Source organism: Prinia subflava, chromosome 12 (assembly GCF_021018805.1).
Source record: "Prinia subflava isolate CZ2003 ecotype Zambia chromosome 12, Cam_Psub_1.2, whole genome shotgun sequence".
Taxonomy (NCBI): domain Eukaryota; kingdom Metazoa; phylum Chordata; class Aves; order Passeriformes; family Cisticolidae; genus Prinia; species Prinia subflava.
In genome coordinates, this window is record NC_086258.1 from 22,639,189 (window position 1) to 22,665,907 (window position 26,719).

General features: G+C 44.0%; 1 protein-coding gene across 1 annotated transcript in view; it reads right to left on the reverse strand.

Moving 5' to 3' along the window:
• Window positions 1-319: 319 nt before the first annotated feature.
• The window catches only part of LOC134556700 (protoheme IX farnesyltransferase, mitochondrial), a 105,891-nt gene continuing 79,491 nt past the window's right edge, over window positions 320-26,719 (reverse strand). The window contains exons 6-7 of the mRNA XM_063408941.1: window positions 16,615-16,847; window positions 320-2,596 (exon numbers count right to left, since the gene is read on the reverse strand). Of these exons, the coding sequence (XP_063265011.1) occupies window positions 2,154-2,596; window positions 16,615-16,847 (676 nt within the window). The 3' untranslated portion in view covers window positions 320-2,153. The remainder of the gene's footprint in view (window positions 2,597-16,614; window positions 16,848-26,719) is intronic.

Here is a 26,719-nt window from a genome sequence, read left to right on the forward strand (position 1 = left end):
CCCCAGCACCACTTTGTGCCTCTGGAAAGAAAAACTGTGGATTTTTGTGAGCCATCTGCTCTTTTCAGGTTCATTTCCCACCTAAAGGTTGACCAAATTCTCTGGTTTCACACAAACCCTTCCCATGTGATTTATTTTCAGTGTGCTGCTTGCACAATAAATCAGTATTTCACAAGCTGTCCTTACTCTTGCAGTGGTCAAGAACATTGTTGCTGTGAGAAGTGCCCCAAAACTACCAAATACCTCTGCAATTAAGTGAATCTAATCAGAGTTTCAACAAGAAGTGAATAGTTTCAAACAGATTTGGAGCACTCATCTCTTTTTGGACAGTATGCGCTTTATTGCAGAGAAGATTGGATGCATTTTTAAAACAAATTCAGGAGTTGCACAGTTTCCATACAATTCCGCAAAGTGTCACCCACAGTAACTTGAGCACAGCGGAATTTGTCAGACAGTGAGGGAGCTCCACCTTGTTACCTGCAATCACTCAAGTCACTAAATCTTGCAGGCAGTTATTTAAGAGCCATGGAAACAGGTGGCCCTGCTCCTGCAAGCACTTCTGCCAGAAAACAGAGGTTAAACCATGTCATTCCTGATTTACACCAGCATAACAGACCAGGAGCCAGGCTTAGATCATGAGAGCAGCCCGGGAAGGTTTTATGCCAGTGTGATCCACCCGTGGTGGCAGATTTGTGACATTTCCTGAGGGGCTTTATGTGAGATCAAGCTCGAGACAGTGTTTTCCTTTTCACGTATTGCTGTGTCTTTGGATCAGTGCTCATCCTACTGCCCAGTCCCTCTCTGAATGGGAAAGAAATTTTGGCATGAAAACACATCAAGTCATGACAGGCACTACCACAATAAACTATCACTGTCTCTGTCTGCCCCCGATGCTACTGTGTTCAGGAACACACCAGGAGGTCACAGACAGCTCTGGACAAGATGAGGGTGAGCCACAGCTGAGCAGCAGGATCACAAGCATGTTAAACTGCAACAAGAAATGTTCTTCAGAAAATCATTTAACAGGAATAATGCACTTTTCTCAGGAGACCATCCACAATAACTGCTTTGGAGAGACACTGGCTGCATCAGCAAGTGAACATTCTGTTAGATCAAAATCCCCAGACCTTTTTCTGTAAAATGTGTTTCCTTACCTATTAATCACCCCCAAAGTGAAGTCCTTCTGAGCCACCATCCACACTGTGACATCAAATACAGCTCAAGCTCTTGATGCGAGTCCAGAGCTTGTCTAAGGACGCTGAGACTCAATGGGCTGGCATAAGACACATTAACATGGCCTTGCAACCACCCAGCTCCTGAGATATGCTTCTCACACCCTCCACAATTCACAGCCTCTCTGCTATAAACAGTAATGGTAATTTTTACCAGCTGAAGATCTGATACACAGGGCTCAAACACTAATGATGTAAAATCACACAGGAGTCAGAAGTTCCCTGTGATGGAAATACAGTAGAATGGCTCAGTGTGTCCAAGTGATATGCCGTAGGAGAGCTGTTTAAATGCTCATGTGTGCTGTGCTGAAAGACAATTTTCTTCACTCCTTTAGCACTGGGCCAGGTGTACAAGAGCTAAAAATCTGCTGAGGTGAATGGGAACCTTGGGAAGAGCAGTTGATTGAAAAAAGTTCCCAAAACTGAGGGCTTTGGTGTGATACCAGTGCAGGGATGGCACAGATTCAAAGGAGAGTTCACCCTCTCATGTGACTCAAAGCTTTAATTAAAGAAAAGGGCGCTTTGCGAGAAGGGTGAGAAATCAGTCATGGTCACTTCCTCATGGCTTCACCAGGGCTGCCAGTGCTGATGGCGGCACGTGTGCACATGTGACTTCCTAACTTTAACCACCTCAACTACCCATGAGGACAGAGACCATAACTCCCAGGGACTTTGGAAGGCCATCCCAAAGTGATGTGCTTCTGGCATAGGCTAAATCAAACTGTGATGAGTTAAGGGGCCTGAGGCCCTGAATGCTTTAAGCTCTCCTGACCATTCCTTTCAAAAGAAAATAGAAAATTATCACATGAAGTGGTCACTAGGCACAAATCATTCCTCTTCAAACAGATTACCACAGGATTTCCCCTTGCAATTACTAAAATATACTACCTGATGTGTCACGAGAATGACAGGTATTGATTTTTAAGGCAATCTAATTTCCATAGCTGTCTGATGACCTCCCCCGGGTAGATCACCTTTGTCCTCCTTCTCCAGAACCGATTTCTTGCAGGTGAACATGACAAGCAGCAGCATTGGCAAGTGCCACAGACTGCAGAAGAAGAGCTTCCTGGAGCTGCTGCGGTTGGCATCCCTGTAGAACCGAAAGCCGAGGTAGGAGATGTAGAGGTTGATAGGGAGCGAAATGATGGGGAAAGTCCATGTGGTGATGTCGAGAACAGGAGCCACCGTTGAGAGTCCAATTAAGGCCAAGCAGTGACGCAGAGCCACCCGCCTGCACAGCCTTGGGTGAGTGACAGACATCATACAGTATCCTCCTCGGGAGTAATCTTCCCGCAGACCCCAGCTCAGGGCATTGAAGTGAGGGAACTGCCAGGAATAAAGGATCCCTCCTAACAGTAAAGCGCCTGCAGTGGGAGGGAGAGAGAGTGTTAGAGGGTCCCTACAGGAAGTGTCACACACAGACCTCAGCTGTCACATCCTGTTTGCTACCCACCTGTGACACCAGTGACACTGCACACTGGTAGCACTGCTCTCTACAGGGACAAGGCAGCCCCATGAGATAAGGAATCTCTGGTTTTCATGGCATTCACACAGGGCTGGAGCATGGTGGTTTGTCTGATTTTGGAGCACTTAATTTGAAAAGCATTTCAGGAAGTCACTTCCTTCTAAAGAACTACTGCTACATGGTTCCTGCACCAACTGTCTCTACCTGAGGGAAGATTGGTGGGAATGGGGTGAAACTGGGCAAGAGACTGTACTTCTAGGAGCCTCTAGATTCTACTTTCAGGTTCCTGAGTTGGTGTGTCCAGAGAGGAAAAAAGCCAGTGGGCAGAGCAGTGGTTGCATTGACCAGACACAGGGAGCCTGGCTCAGTGACAGAGGGAAAGGAGGACAAGGTGCTGCTCCTGAGACCTGGGGAAACACCACATCCTGGCAGGCTGGAGCAAGGCTATGTGCTCTGCCTGCCCACTGCGTGAGGGAGGGAACTGCTGCTGGCAGAGGACAAGCTCCATTGTCAGCCTGGGCAGGGGGCAGAACTGGCAGAAGCTGTTAATGAACTAACAGGACATGGAGAACTTACTCCTTCAAATCAGTTGCAGAAACATCTAATCCGTTTGATCAAGTAACTCTATACACACCAATTAACTACTTTTACATTTAAAATGGAGCTGTGGAAGTACCATATTTTCACAGCTCTTCCTGGGACACAGTACAGGGTTTATTGAAACAGAAGCAGCTCATGTGCTAATTTCAGTGAGCCTCCAGGAGGCCTTCACACCAACTCCCTTCACTGATTTTATCTGAAGACACAAAAAATCCCCCAAGGCTGTTGCAACGTAATTGGCATTCCCGGGTTTTACTGTTATTTCCCCAGCTCCCAAACCCTCTGCTCTCACATTAAAATGCTTTTATTTTAACTCCCTGACTCCATGAGCTCATTCTCTATGGAAACTTCTTCTCCAAATGGAGCCATGAATCTAGCATTTTCTTATTGACCTGAGAGAAGCAGCTGTGAAGTCACTGTGTCCTCTGAACAGCTTCATGGTTCAGATCTCCTCTCTATCTATTCCTTGGAGCTGTGCACACCTAGTTTTTGTCTCTAACAGCACAACTCACACTGGTGCTGTCATGCAAATCATTATCATCATCATCCTCCCCCTCATCCTGGTTTGTGAAATTGCCTTTTTCCCCCCCTACCTTATCACCAATGAAGGAACTCTCCATTAGACTTCATGCAGGTTTCCAGTAGCTTATAAATCCAGTACTGGTGTAAAAGACCCATCTCACTGCTCTTTTTGAACGAGTAACAAACACTCCTTGAGGTGAGTACATACCTCTGGAAGTTGATTACATGAAGCACAGAGATAGACACACATACTTTGGGTATGCAGCTTTCAAAACAACATTGTCTGCCATGAATTCCAGGTGATTTCATGGGAATCACAGGATGGTTTGGAAGGTACTCTAAAGACTATCTCATTCCACTTCCTGCCACGAGCAGGGACACCTTCCACTAGACCAGGTTGTTTCAAGCCCTGTCCATCCTGGCCTTGGACATTTCCACAGATGAGGTAGTCATAGCTTCTCTGGACACTCTGTGCCAGGGCCTCTCCACCCTCATAAGGAAGAATTTTCTCCTTGCATCTAATCTAAATGCATTCTCCGTCAGTGTGAAGCCGTTCCCCCTTGTGACTCCAGACCCATGGAAATAGTCTCTCTCCATGTTTCTTTTATGCCCCTTCTGGTACTGGAAGGCCACAATTAGGTCACTCCATTTCCTGATCTACGGCCCAAAAGGCTTCAAATTCAGCTACTCAATCCTTCTTAAGTCAGTTTTTTGGATGTGGATGCTAGCACCTTTTCTCAACTGGAACATTTTAAGACAGTTGAAAATTATGTACCCCAAAATTACCAATAATTTCAGAATATCATAGCCAGAAAAGTCATTTTGGCTGTAACAGAACAGTGTTTGATTCAGTTCTGCTGAAGCCTGAGGGAGCAGCTCTGCTGAAGTAAACCAAAATTAAGCTTACTGAAGGAGCAGTTCTCCCTGCATCAGGAGAAACAACACAGAAAATGTTCTTGTCATAAGTCGCTCTTCAGCTTTTTCACATTCTTGTAAAACAGATTAATGGAGGCATGATCCAGAATATGCTACACCTAAGAGAGCAGTATTTTTCAAGTATCACATCTGAAGTGCTTTGGACATATTAGCTTGTCATTGTTCAGAACTTAGGTAAAGGTAATCCATCAGCTGAAGACTCTTAAGCAGATGAAGCCAGGGCCTAAGACGTGGAGCAGAGGCCATCCCTGCATCCCATGGCTCCGGACCTGTGTCTATGTCCCTGTGTTTTGGCTCTAATGCAGGTTTTGCTTATTCAGTTGTTCAAATGTTGTGTGCAGCCAAGCTCAAAACACACCCTAAACCTCAAACACACAAAGTCCTTTAACAGTTCCCGAACTATGACACCATTAAAAAAAGTCATCTGGAGAAACTTTTAAACACAAACAGACCAACTAAAGTATGTGAGGCTGGATTCCCATTTACACAGCTCTGGTTTTTACATGCAAGCCTTTGGAATTTAATTACTTTGATTACATTACAACCATTGAGATAATTGATATTTTACAGAGAAGCTGAACAGTGAAACAATTTAACAGCCCATTAGGAGGACTTTAACTGACCCAGTCTTTTTGTTTGGTTCCTATGTGCTGGGACATCCTGTAATTTCCTTGCCCTAGGTGGAGATTGTTGGGTTGTCAGAGATTTTTAAGTGTCATTTAAGGCTGATGACTTGCAAAGCATGGCACATGGTACAGTACAATTCAACATCAAATGAGCTTGACAGTCGGAATCCTGTCAAGCCCAGAGCAGACATTGTAACACTCATTAATTACTAGATGAATGTTAACTATGTCATAATCAAGTCAGCAATGTTTTTAAGCAGTATTACAGAGAGACAAACTCTGGAGACGAATCTGGCTCCAAACAGAGCTAAGTCTACTCTACAGCCTCTCAGGTTAATCATTGCAAATCTCCCTTTTCTCTACAGAGCTTATAATTAAGTGAACATCAGACAAGGTTGTTCCCAACTGGAATACAGGGACCAGGCACAGGGTTCACAAAAGCAAAGCCGTTGCTTGGGCAGTAGGAGACAGCCAGCACCCAGGGACGCACAGAGACAGGCAGGGAGGGACACCCAGGGACACCCAGCACCTTGGGGTCTCTTGGGTCCTCCACAGCTTGTGGAAATCTGAGAACAGGCAGACTGACAGGAACTCAAATCTCTCTGCTTTTCTGCAACAGTTCATAAACTGCAGGACCACAAGTACCTGGCTGGCTTGTGGATATCCCAAATTCCTTAGTCTTTTGGACAAATTTTTAATTGCTGCATTAATTGCTGCAATTGAGCCCATTGTGAGAACCTGAGACAGATGAAGCAGACACTTAGAAATCCCAGTAACTTGTCAGATCAGTCCTGATTCATTTTGGAAAAAAATGAAGTGACCTAAAGAAAACAAGGCCAGGTCTCCAGAACTCTTTAATTCTTGTGTGCAAAACAGGAATAAAATAATTTTTTCCTGAGTTCCTATTCTTTCATATTTTTTCACTGTGTTAAATAATCTCAAAAATTCCAGGATGGGGAGGGTTTGGAGAGGAGGAGGAGAGGTTGGGAGAGGAGAGGGGAGGGGGAGAGGAGGGGGGGGAGGGGAGGGGAAGGGGAGGGGAGAGGTTCGGAGAGGTTCGAAGAGGTTCGGAGAGGTTCGGAGAGGAGAGGTTCGGAGAGGAGAGGTTTGGAGAGGTTCGGAGAGGTTCGGAGAGGAGAGGTTCGGAGAGGAGAGGTTCGGAGAGGTTCGGAGAGGTTCGGAGAGGTTCGGAGAGGTTCGGAGAGGTTCGGAGAGAAGAGGTTCGGAGAGGAGAGGTTCGGAGAGGAGAGGTTCGGAGAGGAGAGGTTCGGAGAGGAGAGGTTCGGAGAGGTTCGGAGAGGAGAGGTTCGGAGAGGAGAGGTTCGGAGAGGAGAGGTTCAGAGAGGTTCGGAGAGGTTCGGAGAGGTTCGGAGAGGTTCGGAGAGGTTCGGAGAGGTTTGGAGAGGTTCGGAGAGGTTCGGAGAGGAGAGGTTCGGAGAGGAGAGGAGAGGTTCGGAGAGGAGAGGTTTGGAGAGGAGAGGTTTGGAGAGGTTCGGAGAGGTTCGGAGAGGAGAGGTTCGGAGAGGAGAGGAGAGGTTCGGAGAGGAGAGGAGAGGTTCGGAGAGGAGAGGTTTGGAGAGGAGAGGAGAGGTTCAGAGAGGAGAGGTTCGGAGAGGTTCAGAGAGGTTCGGAGATGTTCGGAGAGGAGAGGTTCGGAGAGGTTCGGTTCAGAGAGGAGAGGTTCGGAGAAGTTCGGAGAGGTTCGGAGAGGTTCGGAGAGGAGAGGTTCAGAGAGGTTCGGAGAGGTTCGGAGAGGTTCAGTTCGGAGAGGTTCGGAGAGGTTCGGAGAGGTTCGGAGAGGAGAGGTTCGGAGAGGTTCGGAGAGGTTCGGAGAGGTTCGGAGAGGTTCGGAGAGGAGAGGAGAGGAGAGGAGAGGTTCGGAGAGGTTCGGAGAGGAGAGGAGAGGAGAGGTTCGGAGAGGTTCGGAGAGGTTCGGAGAGGAGAGGAGAGGAGAGGAGAGGAGAGGAGAGGAGAGGAGAGGAGAGGAGAGGAGAGGAGAGGAGAGGAGAGGAGAGGAGAGGAGAGGAGAGGAGAGGAGAGGAGAGGAGAGGAGAGGATTTAGGCAGCAACAGCTCCTTGTCCTGCCCACCCTGGGCTCACACCAATATCAGTGACACAGCAATGAAAAGTCCCAGATATAAATGCCAGTTGCCCGAACTTCTCATGTCCCATAAAGGATAGAGAGTGTTCAAGTCCATACAACATCTATTCAAGAAAAAATAAGTACATGCAGCTGCTGAGTTATCAGTGCCAACATAACTCTTTCTGAGCAAACTGAGTAACCTGAGGACTGCAAACCTATCTACTTAACCATTAGAAGTCAGAAATAATGTTTGAATTCTGCCTGTCTCATGCTGAGGATGCCAGTCTCTTAAGTAATGATTTGAAATACTCTTTTTCATGTTGGCAATACCTTTCATCATCAAAGAGCTTTATACCTGTTCAGTTACCATCTGGAGCCAGAGTGATGGTTTCACCCACAGATGAATTATTTCAGCTTAAATGAGGCACAACAATTTGGGATGGTCCAGCTGAAACTCTCAAAAATTTTCTGAAGACAGAAAATTCTTCTCCAGTGAAGAAAAGTACTTGAGCTACAGGAGGGCACAGGCTGTAGCACAGCATGTGTTGGTGGAAGCTCCAGCCTCGGGAGCAGGGTCAGCTAGAGTCCGACTGGCCTGGGCAGGCAGATGAGCATGGGCCTATCCACACAAGTCAAGACAAATGTCCCAGATTATCTACAGAGACTGCTGCATCAATATCGTGTTCCTGAAAACACACTGCAAAGGAATTCTCTTCTTGCCCTTCTCATTGTTCTGTAAAGAACACACAGTGTTTTCCCCCTGCACATGGTTCTGCAAACCTCTCAGATCACATTCAGGCTGCAGACTGGACAAACACTTATTCACTTAATCAATAAAATAAATAAGGAATGGGAGCTAACCTGCAGCATCAATTCAAGAATAGACTTGCTCCTTCTGTCTTTGCTTTGGTGCTGAATATGTACAACTGGGAAGTGGCCAACCAGGCATTAAAATAAACATAGGTAGTTAAATATCAGCTCCAAAACAGATGTTGAAATCTTAACTGCATTTCCCAAAGCTGGTGTTTACTGCCTTGGCAACCTACAAATGCTGTTTTGCTTAGAGCACAATTTTAGTAATTCTTCTGCCTTGAATAATGTGAAGGAATTTTAAAATTATTTCCAGACATCAGTAGCTGTAACTTAAGAGAGGAAAGCACCAGCCTTTTGTCTCTAGGAAACGGGTACGAGTTTGGCTGCTGTAGGGAGGGGAAGGCTTTGGCAGTGTAAGTTCAGCCTCTTAATGGATCATAGTCAGGAAACAACTACACACCATTTTTTACTTGATAGCACACAATTGGCTCTCTTCCCTTAAAAGATGTTGAACAAATTACTCCTCTTTAATCCAGACAAGGTAGATTAGAGCTCAGAGATTTGACTTGGTTCAGCTGTATCCACCTGCTTGTGAGCACCCATGCTGTCTCAGGCTGCCTTTCCCACCTTTTCTACAAGAAATTTTAACATAACCAATCCCAAACTCTCCACCACAGTCCTATATAGATTTTACAGGAGATTACATTCACAAGAAATGTAGAGGATACAAGTCCAAACCCTTTATTTTCTCTTTTTTCTGTCATGTTCAGTTTAACACAGTAAATTTCCCTGGAGGTTTCTAACTATGAGCAATTCTGGGGGTAAAGGGAGAAAGATTTTAAAATCCTGTCAAAGCCTACTTGCCCACTTCAGGTTTAATGCAATCTCAAAGGATTATTTGGGGCTATTGGTACAAAGATTCGCAGTGGTTTGGAGAGTCCTGGCCAGAACACACTGTGATGTCTTGATCCATAAGGACTGTTTTGTTCAGCTCTTGGTTCCATTTTCTGTTTGTGAAGGAGAGCTGGAAGGAACAATCATTACTACAGGTGTTTCAGCTTGTTTTGGTGATGGAAAATGATTGTTAAATCAACTGACCTCCAGTTACAAGTGTTCAAGATACTGTTCTGATATCATTCCTCCTGAAGAGAAATGTTACCAGCTACTTAATTCTTCCCCCTGTCTTTAGAATTAGGAACAGAATTAGCTAGTCAAAATTTACATCCTAATTTGCAATTATGAAGCCTTCTCAAACACAAAGACATTTGGGAATTACTTAGACACTAATCTTAACCAAACTGATGCAATTCTCCTCTACACATCAGCACCACAATTGCCCACATCAGCACCATAGCAAGACAACAATCAGCACTTCTGCTTCCACTGGAAAACAAATGCAGATGCTACAGCCTTGAGGAGAAAAAGGCAAAGTATCACTTCTAAAGCTCCACATAAGGTCCCGGGGCTGGGACAATGGTCCCAGCTGTCAGTGCGGGATGCATGGCCCAGCCCACATTGTGCCCCTCCAAGGTTACACCGTCATGGAAACCAAGGGCGACGAGGAAAATACTGGAAAACTCAAAAGCTTCATGGTCAGGGGTTTAAATAGCTGTTTCTTTTGAAGGATGGCACAAAAAGCCTGTGGAGCAGGAGCATCTAGGGGCTGCAATAGACTCCTCTGCAGCAGCACTGAAAGGGAAGGGGCCGTTGGCCGTGTGTTTGGCTTGTCTGCAAAACAGAAGGATCCTCAGCATCCACCAGAAATAGGAAATGAAATTGACTGTGGGATTTTTCACCTCGATAGAGTGTTCTTGGCTCCTGCCTTTAACAGAAGGAAGCCAGATGTCCTCAGGTACGCTCACCACATGGAAAAAAGCTGGCTTGTACAATTCGTGTGTGACACACAACAAGTTATTGCAGCCGAAAACCTCACAGGGAAAACACCTTTCATTACACAGGCAAGGCTGGGCCAACAACACCATATATAACTCACCTTAGCTAACCTAAGCAACAGATGCCATTAAAGAAGAGTCTGTTGGGTAAGATGAAAATAGAGTCTTCTGCAAATATGTTTAGGAAGCATTTATCAAAGGACCAGACTCAGCAGAGGATTGCAAACCTGTAGAGCCATGCAGGGGCTCCTCATCGGTCACCTCTTTCAGGCTCTGGCAGGGCTGCCACTAGCCCAGGAGTGGGAGTCCTTCCTGCAGATACCCCCCCAATCCTGATTTCTCTGGGGGTGTTGTGTTTCACATCCAGAGGCATGGGGCTCCCCCATCAGCTACACATGGGGTAGAGAACTGGGCAAGGGGCATGCTGCCTCTGAACTTGTGGGGTCAGTCCCCAGGTGCCCCAGCAGTGGAACTGCCATTTCTTTTGTCTCTTATGAAGATGGAAAGGAAGAAAAAAATAGCCCACTGCTTTTGTCCTAAATTCAGACCAGCTGCTCACTAGTATTGTCCCTCTGCCTCATTTTTTACAGTTTTTACCCCCACAAAGCATACTCCTGGGCCCCCAGCTCCAAGTCTCATATGTCAGTGACATGAATATCTCAGTTTCCTCTGGAACAGACCACAAATTCTGGTCTTTCATCTGGGAAGTGAAACCCTGAAAAGCTGAGTTTACCAGTGGGAGTTTATAGCCAGAGCCTCCTCTCCTCCAGCAGCAGGACGCTGGAATTGCCCTGCTCTGGCGGCTGGCTCCCAGACCTGCTCCCACATCAAGGGGCTTTGAAAGCTCCAAGTGCTTAACTGGAAAGGACACAAAGATCTCCAAGCGTATTTTGCATGCAATTAAGCTGTTGTTTTGCTCTCCATCCTACTGGCAGACGAGTGCTACACCAGGGAAGGTATGAGAGACTCCAGCCTTTGGCAGGTTGGGCACAGGCCCCCCTCTTTCCTATTCTCCTTTTTATGTTACTGAAACCATCCATCTGCCAAATGTCACTAGCTGATAAGAACTGCCCGTTTTTAAATCCCCTTTTGTAAAAAGATGCTGGCTGACATAATTAATGTCTACCATACAACACAATCTGAATTACAAAGTAAAGGCAATTTAAAAATCAGCCTCCACATGATTACAACTGATACTGAGCCTATAAATTCCATACCCCGAGGACTTATTTAAATTTCTGAAAATGAATGAAAATCAGTACAAGATGTCTTTCAGGGAAATGAGACCAGGAGTGGAGCATCTGATAAACTAAACAGTCTCTTGAGATAAACATTCTTTGGTGCAGTAATACCTATGGCTCCTGGGCCAATGTGGCTCTGCAATGTCTGCCGCACTGTCAGGGTCCTTATCTGCTCTGCCACCACCTACTCAGAATAAATCCCCTTAGCTGATAAGCACATTATGTTGAGGAGCCCTGCTTGTCACTTCCATCTCACTGGGTGGTTTGTATGAACTCCGTGGCACCAAACTGCTCCGCTCGACACTGATCCTGCTCGCCGGTGGGATCCAGCCTTCAGCACCTGAGCAGAGCACGGTCAGTGGAAGAAGTACAAAGGCTCTTGGAGCCCCCAGCATAAGACAGACATGGGACTGTTGGAGCAAGTCCAAAGGAGCCTACAAAGTTGATAAGGAGACTGAAGCATCTTTCCTATGGGGACAGGCTGAGAGAACTGGGGCTGTTCACCCTGGAGAAGGAGAAAGGTTTTATGGACAACTCACAGCACTTTCCAGGATCTGAACAGGCTACAAGGAAGCCTGAGAACAACTCTGCATCAGGAAATGTAGTGACAGGACAAGGGGCAACGGGTTCAAACTGAGAGAGGGGAAATTTGGATTTGATATTGGGAAGAAATTCTTGGCCGTGAGGGTGGTGAGGCTCTGGCACAGGTTGCACGGAGAAGCTGTTGCTGCCCCATCCTTGAAAGTGTCCAAGGCCAGATTGGACGGGCTTGGAGGAACCTGATCTAATGGAAGGTGCCCCTGCCCATGGCAGGGGGTTGGAATGGGATAGTCTATAAGGCTCCTTCCAATCCAAACCATTCTATGATTCTATGAAAATGTGCAAGGCAAAAAATGGGCTGTAGCATTTCGAGACGTTTACTCCAGATTCAGCATTCTCTTAATTAGAAATAACAAGTTCAAATGGACATTAGTCTGGGTAAAAAGAACAGCAGCGCAAGGATAATTTACAGCATGTATGCACTGTGCCTCTTCCACACCAAAATAAACAGCTCTCTTTCTTTCTAGGCATCCTTGTGCACAAGCTTAGCAGCACTGTGGCACAGTGTTCTTCTGTTTGTGGATCCCACGCAGGAGGCAGATCTGGCAAAGAACAGGGGACACTGCCAAGTTTGACCTATCTTCCTGTCCCTCTGCTACCACTTAAGGTTTTAAGTGAATGTCATTATTTTCCTGCTAGTCCTTCCCTTGCAAAATAATTTGAAGCTATCTTGATTTACTAGAAAAACAAATCTCTTCAGAAACAAATAGTCCCATGAAGGAGCAATGAAATCTGCCTTCAAGGAAGCAAACGTGTTACTGCAAATCACAGGCTGGCATTTAAGTTCTGCATAAATACCCCAGATATGTAGCAGTGATATCCATGTGATAAATTACATTTATCATGCACTTCTGACCGTCTCACCTGCACTCACTCCCCCAGAAAGGAAATGTTAACATTCCCCATCTTTCATCAGTTTCAAACAGCTGCCATTAAAAAAACACAACCCCCCCAAACCCACAACAAAGGATTCCACATCTTCCCAGAGATAACCTTATCTTTTGCTTTTGAAATGGGGGGTTTTTCCTAAATTACATTGGCACAAAAGCCAGGGTTGGGAGCAGGATGTTCAGTCAGGCTTAAGAGCATATAATTAAAGTTACCTATCGGGGCAGAAATGGAACCAAACATTCCCAGGAAGTACCACAAGATCTGCAAAGATATATAGTGTAAGAAATTTCTCAGAGGCCAGTAAGGCCCTGGCACAGGCTGCCCAGAGCAGCTGTGACTACCCCATCACTCGAAGTGTCCAAGGCCAGGTTGGATGAGTGTTGGAGCAACCTGGTCTAGTGGAATGTGTCCCTGCCCACGGCAGGGTGTTGGAACGTGATGGTCGTTAAGGTTCCTTATGAACCCAAATCATTCTATGATTATTCTATAAATTACAGCAAGTGCTTGCATCACTGGAAATATGAGGGTCCTAGATTTCTATCTGTAGATACACAGGATTTGTTTCTTGTGCAAGAAACGAAAGAAACTGCCAAGGTATTAATCTTTGAAAGTCATAAACAAAATGAGGACAAATTAAAACAAGGCTGCTCCACTCTGAGATCATTTGTTATTAGCTCTGGAACTGGGAACAAGGAACCATCTTGAACTCTCTAAGGAACCATCTCCAGCTCTCACAAAGGACAAGATATTTCACAGCATCCATGTCATGGAACTCCTGAAGGGAGCAGACATAGCTGCCCTAACTGTTATACATAACAGTTTAACACTTAGCTCCCCCCACAAAAGGTAATGAAAGGGCTACACTTAAATGTTGTTTTCCCTATAACCAGCAACATGTACAACAATGTGGCTGCTGTGCAAAGATTACAAGGAGAAAAAATCCACAGGAAAATGTAAACTCACAACTCCACCACTTTAGTGGTGAGAACATGTCTTCTCATTAGTTTCCTGCCTCCCTTCCTTCACATTCCTTTTTGTTATCGAGTAGAATGATTTTTTCTCAAATGAGGTGCAAAGGCATTTTCACACCTCTGCCTAACACTAGGTTACGTCTCCACACTAATTACACATTATTAATGAGTTCAGCAACTGAGACCAAGGTGGTTAGGGAAGGGATATAGTTCTGCACGTTGTGTATGGATGCATGCCTGTATTCCGCATAGATATGATGTTGCCAGGGACTGAACTCTCTTATTTTTAAAACCAGAATATTTAACACTGAAAATCATAGTCTAAAATGCCACCCTTTTCTTTTAGTTATTTCTTTTTTCTGTAAAAGTGTTTGTCGGGTTTGTGTTGGAGATATTTTTGTTTTCATTTAATATGAAATGCACTAAAATATTACATTCCAGTCCCTGTTTTCAGGACTCTCTCCAGGTGTGCTTCATTACAAACACCAGTATCAGCTCAATAACATTTCTTTCTCTTATTAAATAAGCCGCCTGGCCTCCCTGAGGCAGACTGGGAGGTGATTATAAAAAGTTTTAGCCACACAGAACACACTAGTTATGCACCAGATTATCGTGTTCTGACGAAGTCTGCTTGGGTGGCTTAAAGCTATCATCTTCCGCTGGTGGCATCATTGCCAGGGATCATTCCCTCTGCAGCAGAGCTGGCACGGGGACACATAACCACATTTTAGCTGCAAATTGGAGAGGAAGAGCTTACTTGGGCACAACTGGGCCTCCCTGCTGCCCTCTCTGCTGCTGTACAGGGACAGCTTTGCTCTTTGCGAAATAGGTCTCAAAGAGCAAGCTGACAAATCTAATGACAACTATTGCCAGTTTTACATGCTGGGCTTTCACTGGCTTCTACAGCAAGGGCTTTTGGTGACATGCAGCTCTGCACTCCAGTTCCTCAGGCTGAACTGTGCAGGAGAAGCACAGCCACATAAGAGTCATCACCAACTCTGCAATAAAGTGGCAAAACCAACACATTAATCCTCAAACAGTGTTAGAGTCAAGATCTAAGTATCTGCAACCAGAATTATAAGAGTCTTAAAAATATACATTTTGGTTTAAATTAATTCTATAGAATCATAGAATTGTTAAGGTTGGAAATATCCTTTCAGATCAAGTCCATCCATCACCCCAGCACCATGTTCACCATTAAACCATGTCCTCATGTATGACATCCACACATTTTTGAACACTTCCAGGAATGGTGATTCCATCACTACCCTGGCAGTCTGTTCCAATCCCTGACCACCCCTTCTGTGACAAAATTTTTTCCCTAATATCCAGTCCAAAATCCTCCTGGCACAACACAAGGCTATTTCCTCTCATCCTGTCTCTTGTTCCCTGGGAGTAAAGGCTGACCCCCATCAGGGACTTGTGCAGAGCCAGAAAGTCTCCCCTGTGCCCCCTTTTTCTCGAGGCTGAGCCCCAGCTCCAGCTCTCTCAGCTGCTTCTGGGGCTCCAGCCCCTTCCCCAGCTCTGTTCCCCTCCCCGGACATGCTCCAGCTCCTCAGTGCCTTTTTTGTCATGTTCCCTCTTCTCTTCTAAAGTAAAGAGCTGCTAACGATGTCTGTTACACACTCCTTAACACAAGACACTATACATACTCTCACATATATTTTCTGTGTCTAAGTAAATTTAGAGAAGCAAATATTTCTATAGAAGCAGCATACAATGTAAAAAAAACCCATATCACCTTCCACCCTTGCTCTGGTTTAGATGTGTGTGGGAACATGTGGACACAAAGCCAACTCAGACGGACTTTTATTAGGAAGTGTATAAAGAACAGATTTCGCACAAATTCTGATAATTTCTGGTTAAAAGCCTTGTTGCTGAAAGTATTATTCAAGCCTTAAATATGCCCCCCTGTGGGACAAGAGTGTGCTAAACCAATTCTTAACAGACCTATTAATTGTACTTCATTAGTTGCTTCAGACTGTACGTGTGTGGAGCCACTGTGATTTTCAACTTTCTAGCTGGCAGGAAAAACAAGGCCTGATTGTATCAGAGCTGAGCTGCTGAAGAGATCAGTGTTTTACAAGGAATGTAAAAATGGTTCACAGTTACTAAAATAGAAATCTTCGTTTGCTTTTCAAGGAGGGAGGAAGGAGCATTTATAACTTAGAGTTTAGCAATGGGTAATTAAGAAATACACCAATAAATTAATCTTCCCAGGATATTTTATGGCTTGTGGAAATACAGTAAAACACATCTGGGAATTTTCCAGCTGAAAGTTCCTTGCAAGTTGGATATTACTGGATATGGTTTTAATCCTGAACATGGTTTGAATCCTGAAATTATTTAACATTTTCTCCTATGTGAACACCAAAGATACTATTTTCCTTCTGGGTTTTTCTTTTAAGATGGTCAAAACACATATTCAATAGGACATGCTGCTTTATCAGCTCAGGTTTACCCTGAAATACCCATGTAAGGAGAAAGTTACAAAATGAGTTGCTTTTGAAGCCTTACCACAGGATTACAGAATGGTTTGGGTTGGAAGGGACCTTAAAGATCATCTCTTTCCACCCTCTGCCACAGACAGGGACACCTTCAACTAAACCGGGCTGCTGCAAGCTGTGTCCAACATCGCCTGGTCAGGTCAACAAGCATAAAGAACAAAGTTTACTGCCTTCTAAGTAGGTTTTTTAGCTACCCTGACAACCACCCCCACTGATGAAAGGCTTTTATACTCACCAGCATCCAGACTCCCAGTAGCTGCAGTCCAGCCCATCATGGGAGGAATGGCTCCGACAACAGCTCCCACCCATGTGTTGGCAATGCTCATTCTCTTCAGGGGTGTGTAACAGCACGTGTAGAGGAAGATGTTGAAGGCTCCAAGGGCCCCAGTGAGAGGGTTCACTCCCAGTGTGAGCAGGGCAATTCCTGGGATTCCGCAGGAGGCAGCAAAGCAGACAGCAAGCAGGGGGCTGTGGAGAGATGTAGCACATGCTGAGCAGGAGCTGGCCTTAGAGAATGGCTGTTGTCCCTTTCCTTTGGTCCCCCCCCCCAAAATTAAGACTGAATTTTTGTTATTGTTCTACTCAACCATCCCAAATTTTCTTGTTTGAGCCTCCATCCAACAAAAGCCTTTCCAAAATGTTAAGACAATCTTGCTACAGCTTCGCAATGGAAGTGATTCTTAATCTTGTGATCACTGTGTTCACCAAATAAATCCAACCTCTGCAGGTGATGGAGAACGGTTCTCTCTTATGGAGAACTGCTGCTTTCAGCAGATCTTCTTCCTTCATTTTAGTTTTAGTAAACTTAAACCTCTGGAAAAAGCACTCAGAGTTTAGAGTAAATTAAATTGTTGTAGTTTGTCAGATTTTTAACTGATTGCAGTTATGCAATGGATCTTTCAAAACGCAGTTGGGTTAGACACAAAATTAGGAAGCATTTATGAGAAAAAGAGTACATTCAATCATTTTGAAATTACATCAATAGGAATAAACTATTCTCTGACTTTACTGAAAAAAAGTCTGAATGTTTTACATCCTCATTTATCTGATGCACTGTACTAAGCAGAGGGAACACACCGAAACATTGTTGGCAGCAGAATCAAAACTGGTTATCTTGTAAGCACAGCTGAAATTCACTTAAGATATTTTAGGTTTGGTCGAAACAATAGAGATGCAAATTATCTCTGTGCATTTCTACTGCACATCAGCTGAGAGCTGAGGGAAGGTTGGAAACTCATATTAAAATCCGTCAGAAAGTGGCTGGACCTATGTAAACTTCTGCTAATTAATTCCACAATAAACATCCAAATAGGATGAACAAGGATTTTTTGCTTAGCTACCAGAACCACAACTGACAGGCAGCATGATGCCACAACCCTAAGGAAGCTTTAGTTGTGGTTCCTTGTGCCAGATAAACATGTTTGCTGCTGGTGGGGATCTCCTGTGTGCTTGAGGTGTTAGGTATAATAGGAAGAGAGAATGAAAAGTCTCTTAAGAAATAATGTGGTGTGGGCAACCTCTGGAAAGGAGGAAAATGCCATTTCATTGGTTGTATTTAATAACCCATGTGGCTAAATACACACTCATAGTCATCCATGTAAAACCAGAAAATATGTGTGCTTGCAGTGAAAGTCTCAGTGTGGAGTTTAGCTTTACACCTTTTGTCTAATTGAAAAACATGCAGCCTTTGTGTTCTACAATCCACTCTGCCCTCTAGTCAAATCCATAACCCTAAAATATGTATTGCAAGCACTGCTCCAACTCTCATAAGAAAATAAGAAAAATTTGCTGGTGGGGATGAATTTTATGGGAGTTTTATCAACAAAAAATCCCACCAGTCAGATTTTGACATTTAAGATGTTTGTTAGACCAATATAGTACAGAGATCCTAAATACCTGAAAGAACTAAAATGAGCAAATCTTACACTAAAGATCTGCCTTCAATTTAAACTAAGTAATTTTATGCAGCTTTTCCAAGCCATCAAAAAGTTTTAGGTAACGCAGGGTGCACAGAGCACATTTATGCTTAGTGTTACCAGCCCTGGTGTTATCAGTACAGTGGGAGTTGAGGAGGGTACATCATTGCCTTTCACTGACAATGGGATGTATAAAATTTGAGGCTGTTTTCAGGAGAGGAGCCATACAGAGCTGTGCCCTCTGGTTCTGCAGCCTGTGGTGCTTCTTTGCAGAAAGGCAGCAAAACACAATCTGTACTGCCAAAGTTCCCAATGCTGACCACAAATGCTGCAGTACTCTGTAGATGTTGCCTCTCTGTAGTGAAAGGCTGAGTGGGCTTGGTTAAACAAATCTATCTTGACTGATTCTTGAATAAAACGCAGACAGTAAACACCAAATTCATACAATATTCACTCTTGAGGTGACAAAAGACCAACGTGATCCTACAAGGCTGGGCTGCCCACATCTGCCCATCTGCCCTGCAGGGCTCACAGACATAAATGAAGGCACAGTTTGATCTAAAGCAAAAGAGCACTTTTCTCACTAACCAGGAGTGAAGACCTACGTACATGATTGCAATTCAAATGAACACTACCCACCATGAGCAGGCAACAGCTCTTCACATCTCTTCTCAGACAGGAAGGCAAAGGGTGGAAGTCTAAAGCCTTCCTCCGTGTATGAACCCTGTTTTGCCTCTATTCCACATTGCTTCCCAGCAGCACCTCAGTGCCAGCCCTGATCCCAGGTGTCTGCTGCCTTCATTTCCAACCAATGGATCAGAAAAACACCTTGTAAAAATAAGGCTTTATCCAAAGGCTGGGGGGGGGGTGCGTGAAGTTATGTTGTTGAGACCTTGAAAAGATTTGCTGTGATCCTGGTGGATGAGAACACATTTTTGTTTCTTAGTTTCTTCCTTTTTACCTCTTTAGGGGAAGTTCCTGGAGGCATAGTAGGTAACCATAGAATCACAGAATGGTTTGTGTTGAGAGGGACATTAAAGCCCACCTTGTTTCAACCTTTCTCTGAAAGGAAGGGACACCTTCCACTAAACCAGGTTGCTCCATGACCCATCCAACCTGGCCTTGAACACTTCCAGGGGTGGGACAGACACAATTTCTCTGGATAATTTGAGGCAGTTTGATCAGTGTTTATAATTGTCCTAGAGCTCTCAGGGGAGGGCATAAAGTCAATGGGATGGTTCCTCTTAAACAGCTGAACTACTTTACTTTCGACATCCTGAAAGCATCACATTTTTTACTTCTTTCTAGTGCTTCCTCAAAGAAAAGTAATTGTCTGACTTACAAAGGCCTAAACTCCAACTGAGTTTAGAAAGTCAAACTGTGATTTGATGACTCAGCTTTGTTATTTCTGTGTCTTAAAATACTATTTGGCATCACATAGACACTGCAATCAGAAATCAGGATTTTTCTTTCATGGTGAGACATGAAGTAGAAGAGAATTTGACTCACTCTCATGTAAACTTGTCATGTTTATAAGGTTTAGGAGAAGTATAAGCAACTCCTAACTGCAAATAAGAAAATATTTAAGGAAAACATAGAGAGATTTCAATCACTGATGACGCTCTTTCTGCTTCAGTGACGCTGCAGATTTTAAGACAAGACTGAGCCTAGGTTTAAACCACGGCAGTTTAAAGGGTATTTTGATTTCTACTAGTTTACGTCTTCTAGGTACCAGTGTGTATGCCCATGCTCACATTGTTTGTCAGTACTCGGGTAGGGGGCGTGATGTTAGCTGATTTGGTGTACTCTCCATTGCCAGGCTGCCACATCTATCAAGGGACCATAGGAGACCAGTATCTCGTCTTGGAGCAGGAGAAAGGCTCAGACACTGAGCTGTCACTGAATTTACCCTACCACCTGATGTTCACACAGTTTTCTCCCATTACAGCCTCATGCCACCATGCAGCCCATGTCAGCCTTGGGTAACCCAATGCCAGGGAATTCTCACATGGTGCTCAAAAGTAGCTGAGGAGTCTCTGATGGTCTCCTTCATCATCCTTAAACCATCCCAGGCAGTTAAGTGCAGGCTGGTAACCGATGCTGGTACATACGCTACATTTTACTTGGGCGTTCATGTTTGCTGAGGCAATCACTCCCATGGGAAAAAAGGCAATCTTCCATTGGAAAACTGGCCAAGGAGCTAGCTCAGAAAGCAAACATCTTGAGTAAGAAACTAGATTTTATGACGGATTCTTGGGAGGAGTTGGTTTCAGTTATTTGGCTGATTAAAATCAGGCTTCGGAAAAATACTCTAAGTGCCAAATGAATTCTCTTCAAATTTCAACTCTAAAATACCCAGTATGTCACCACAAAGGGCACCTCCTAAGGGCAACCCAAAACCTAGTAATTCTGTCTCGTCCCCCTTTTCTCCTCTAATGACAACAAATATGCCAAAATGTACCTAATAAAAGTGCTAAAAGACATCCACCTTCAACTAAAAGCTTTTGAGAATTTCAGTTTGACCAATCAAACTTTTCCTGACACAAAGGAAATGTGTTGTCATTCCTTTCCCAGGAAATTCATCCAAGATGGCCCCACCCCAGTTACACTCCACTGACAGCATCCAAGAGAACGGGAAGCAGGAGGAAGATCAGGCCCATGTTCTTCTCATTCGGCTCTGGAGAGATGCTGTTGGTTGGGCTGGGGAGGATTGCTCAAGAACAGCCCAGTGCTGCTTGGGGAAAGGGGAACAGGCAGGAGGAATTCAAAATGGGTACTAGTCAGGTATCTCCTACACATGTGACCATGAGACATCCATTTGGGCCCTCATCCAGAGGAGTGAGGAGGCTTTGGATGATGCAGCAGCATATTAATTCATGTGCAATAACATAACCTCTAAACTAGTTGCCACTTACAGATGTTCTGGTTATGCGTAAGTAATGAGCTTACATACCTGTGTAGGAAATAAAATTATTTAACAGGATCCAGAACCCTGGATATTAGTTACTTACTGACTCACAGCCTTACTTGGAAAAATTAAGAGGCGAAAACAAATTCAAGTATTTGCCCGTCTATAAAATTAATGGAGTATTTTACCTATTTCACAGCAGCACTAGCAAGCTTCATGTCTATAATGATCATCACTGGGACTACTTACACAGGCTTTTCTGTGCTGTCTTTGCCAAAACATTTTGTGAAGATGACTGTCAAAGCAGAGTTTGAACTACAATCTAAAAAACAGTGTTATAAATGAGGCAAAAGTTTAACAATTTTTTTTAAAAATTCAAAGAAAAACAACAAAGAGCAAGACACAATTCCCTCTTAAAACCTACGAACACTTGAAAATATGGAAAATTCCTGTATCAGCATTCAATATTTTAACCTATTCTCATGAATAGACTGACACTCCCATAGAAGTGCAGACACAAAGAACATATGAATCCTCCTGAACAGATGCATTTATTCAATCAGCAGTTCTATGGTATTCATGTTCAGATGTTATGTAACTACCCAAGAAACTTCATAAGTGACCATGTGCTAATGGGAAACTAGGCACACCAAACATATTTACATAAAAGCAGGTGAATTATAAGTGCGTGTATTTGAAAATTAGATCCAAAGCCTAATACAAAGGTAATAAATCCTGTCTTCTCCCTGTCTGTCAAAAACCCTTTATAGACATGTCACCCACTTCTAAAAGGGTAAACTAAAAAAAAACCCAAACAATGCTTTTTTGTTTAGCTGCAGCATGCGTGGAATACCTTAATGGATTTGAACATTTAAATTCCCAGTTGATTATTCTGTATTAGATATCATAATTATTGACACCTGTCCCTCAGGCCACAAGACCATGGACCTGTTCTGCCAAATGCCGGTGATGTTCTAAAATAAGCAGAACAGGGATGGTGAAGGAAGAATCCAGGCATGGGCTTTTGGGCCAAGGAGGGTGGAAAAAGAAGAAACTTTAGAGTAATTTCTATATCCAAATGAAGCAAATACATACCCTTGTGTTCCTCTGTGTGGGGTTTTAGTAACAGCAAATACTCTGCACAGATTCTGCCCTTTAATTGAACTGCGATTTACCTACTTTTTAATGAAACAAAAACTGGGTTTGAGTTTTTGGTGAGTTTTCTGTGTCATCCAAGACACAGGTTCAGCAAGACTACTGTGCTTCTTCACCTCGCTCATTCACAGAAATGGTACTAAATTACTTCTGACTTCAGCATCTTCCATGGTGGCAGGTAAACAATGCTGAGACAACCGAGGTGAAACTGTTAGCTCAGATTAATTTCAATATTGCTTCTCTGGGCCCAAATTCTATCTCCATATACTGTCAAAACAATTTGTTGTAACAAGAAGAGGGACAATCTGAACCAGGTTCCTGCACAGATGGGCTGAAAATAGCAGGAGCTCAAGAGAAGGTATTTTGGCAGACAAAGAACACAAGTGTGATCCTCATCTGCAACTACATTTCCCCATCACAAGCTGAGATAAAAGTTCAGTGTTGTTCCAAAACCATAACTAAAATCAGATTTCAGTAGGAAGCATCATAAGTTGCTTATTATTTCTGGAATCTCTAGGTACTAAAAATGTCCCTAGAATACTCATCAATACAAAGCTGCTGAAAGAAGCCCCTTCTTCATTTCCCTAATTTTTTCCAGGTCAGCAATAAGTTTTTAAGGCTTCTGAAGCCACTTACAAATTCAGACTAAAGCATCAGTCTGAAGGTTTCAGCTTTTTCCAACAGCAATGAGAGGTTGCACAAACAGAAGTTCAAGTACTACCCCTTTGATGATTTCTGTGGCTGCAAAAACCCACAGTCATGAAGTGGAAAAGATGTCCATGGAGATTTCTACCTACATCCATGCAAAAAACCATACTCCTCCTTAGCTGCTGATTTAGCTTTGCTCATCTCCTGGCATCTCCTCAATTCCTGCAGCTAGGCAACACTAAGAGTTGCTGAAAACAAGTCATAGGGCAGGAGCTGGGCCTGTGATCAGCATGACTGTTCTACAGTACTAGGCTATGGCTTGATCACCTCCCTCAATGGGAGGAGCATCAGCCAAAAGTATTTTTTTAAACTTACATTTACTTTCTTTAAGATCAGTACCCAAGAACTCTGCTGAGCAGCTTTTAGAGGTCCACCAGAAAAATCAGGGAAGGCCATCAACCAACCACGGGAGTTAGAGCAGGCAATCCCATCCACCTGGAGAAGACAGACGGAACTGAGGGTGTTACGAAGACTGTAAGAAGCCTTCCTGCTCCCACAATGGAAGTAACTGGGATGCAGGCCCATCTCCTTCAAGCACACATCTGGACTGCATTTGTGTCATTTACAGCCCTGCTTCCCCTGATGGACAGATGCATGGAACCGGCAATGGGGTCATCTGCTGGCACAAGTGCCATCAACTCAGCTGACTGCAAGAAAGGAGCCAAAAGGAAAGGCACATTTTGCCCCAAAGAGCAACAGCAGCATCCCTGAAATTATTTTTGATGGAGGCTTAAGAAATCCCCCCACAGCTTCTATGTTCAAGGTAAGGCCCAGAGCATTCAAAAGAAATCAGTAATCATGGCAGAATGCTGAATGATGGCAATCTACCAATTCTGAAATTAAATTTTAACTTGCCAGGCAAATCCTTTCAGGCTGTGTATTTATATATTTAGTAATAAAAACCAGATTCATGACCACTGTTTGCTGTAAAAAGTTCCATCGTAATAACAATACTACTCATGGGAATTGGAACTGGAACAACACTGTGTGGATCAGTAGCTTCATTGCTGATGACTTTGCTAAAGTGATTCTAATTTTTTTTACAAAATAAATTAAACTCCCAAAGAGCTCTACAGACAGTCTGAGGATGTACCTGATAGAAAAAACATCCACATTCACATGTGAGATTCTGAATCAAAGTGGTTACATGATGACCTGATCTAGTGGGCAGCACCCCGTCCATGGAAGAGGGGTTGGAATTAGATGCTCTTTAAGGTCCCTTCCAACACAAACCATTCTGGGATTCATCGTGACCCCTAATTAGTATTGTTTTGAGACTGTGGTTTTTAAGGACTCAAAGCAAAATATTTTTACATTCAACTACAACTTTCAATTACAAATTGGATAAGTCTCAAGGAAAGATTTCCTTCCAATTAAAAGGAAAAAAATAGCTGTAACACTGGCAGTACAGACATACTGTCAGACGTCTATTTCTTTCATGTACTTCTGATTCAGCAGCAGTCAGAAGCTTTACTTTTCCCAAGCAATTCATACTCTCACTTTTGATCTTCTCTTTGATAGGAACATAGTAGCTGAATATTATGAAAAGCCCGAGAACCTGATGTTGAAGCTTAAACTTGCAAAGTATCAGAATTATATTAACCTGAACAGTACGTATCAATGAGCTAAAATGGTACTATTTTAAGGGAGAAAATGTTGAGAAAAATCTTAATAGATATTAATTTATTCTCTTTCAATCATGCAAGAAAGTTCATGAATCATCACAAGGGATGAAGGATGATGCAGTTTAAAACTAAAATGTGAGACTAAACTACACTTTTAATTGGGAATTCAATTTTTCTGCATCAACTGCAAATATCAGAATACAGCTTGTCTATCATCTAGCACTGAAGACAGACAAACAAATCGGGAGCTTTGTCAAGTCTTTCTTTTTTTTTCTTAATGAATGATTTAATTTTGTCTTCACAGGTTAAGAAGTAGTATCTACATTCTGTCAGTGTCTGCCATTTCATCCCCAAAAACACATTGCTGTGGCAGATCAGAATCTACATGTTCTAGAAGTATTGAATTTCGTATCAGATCACCTTTAACAGGGTGTACCAGAACACACGTGTTGCAATTCTGCCTGCTTGTATTTTTGTGCCTTTTTTGTGACTTGATTTCTGGTAATGACTATGATAAAGACTTTGCTAATCTCAGACTGGCCAGTACTTTTCCCCAAATGTGGGGAAAAAAAAAGGAAAATAATGGAAAACTTCTAAACCTAACTTGTAGCATGAAATCTCAGCTGAGGAAGAATTCAGTGTTAAAAAGAAGTATGAGAGTGGTAGGTGCTCCCCAAAAATCTAAGGAGCTGGGTTAATGGGTAGCATTTAAGCGCACTTAAACACCACAGCAGTTGTATCTGCAGAAAAGTAGTTTACAGACTCAATCGTTAAGTAAACCTCTTCAAAATTCAAATCTCTCTCTGAAAGGAATCACCTCCAATATCTTTGCTTTGTCCACAGGGCCGAGCCAAGCCCATCAGTGTGACAGCTAGAGCTGATCTAGAGCTGCACAGATAATTTGTCTTAACAGACACCAACTTGACCAGCCCAGCTCCTTAGAAGAAAGAAGTAAACAAGTCCCTGTCCTGGTTTGAGGGGAAATGAGTTTTTCAGGAAGCTGAGGTCAAACCAATCAGTGGTCAGGTTTGAATGTTGGCACTTTGGGTGGCCACTGAGGGGTTGGACACGCCTCCAAGGACACAAGGCGTTAAAAGCAAGGATTCCCAGAGGGACTTGCTCTTTCTGGCTCCGCTTTCAGGAGAGGAGCATCTTTTCCCTCTTCCCCTGCCCAGCTGACAAGGCTGGGCAGGGGAAGGGGGCCAGGTGGTCAGGCTGAGTTAGGCCCGGGGCCCCCGGGGAGGGGGAAAGAGAGAGAACGGGACTGGAGCTGGGCCAGCCCCATCCAGGGTGGAAGGGTGGAGAACTTTGGAGGTGTCTTCCATCCCTCCGTCCCGTCGCCCCCCCACCCCCCGTCCCATCTCCCCCTCCCCACCAGGGAGAAGGTGTCCAGCTGCTGCTGCGTGTGGGAGTTGCAGGAGCCTGCCAGTGCCTGAGCCTGTGGCCTTGCCGGGAGACAGAAGCTTTTAACTCTTTCTGAGGCAGAGGAAAACTTTTTCCAGACATTGATTCTTATGGCTGGTGGTTTCAAAAGGGAAAGGGACAGCCTGGGACTGAGATGATAAAGCATGATGGAAAAGACCCCCAGATCAGCTAGAGAGGAAGAGGAGTGGCTGTTGAACTGGACTTTTCTTGCATAATGTTAACCATAGATGGACCCTGAACTCTCCTGAACATAAATTTGGGTGGATGCTTTTTGGTTCAAAACCAAAGACTTTGTGGCCTATTCTTGGAACCCTCGGCCCCAGGGGTAAATGTGGGGGGGACTGCTTGTCCCAATATGAGAAGATGGCTGGTTTTTGGTACTTGGCCAAACATCCTTAAAGAGCCCTTTATGCAGTTTTGGTCCATGGACGGTGGTGAGAGCACTGGACATGGAAAGGAGGGTGTCACCCAGGCAGAATTCTCCGGGCAGTGCCATGGGTGACATGGGAACATGGGAGGGTGGACCTGTGTTTCCTGTGGGGGGGTCTGTGGTGTGAGAGAGACTCCTCTCTCCCTGGATGGATTGAAGATTTGTTTTTTTAA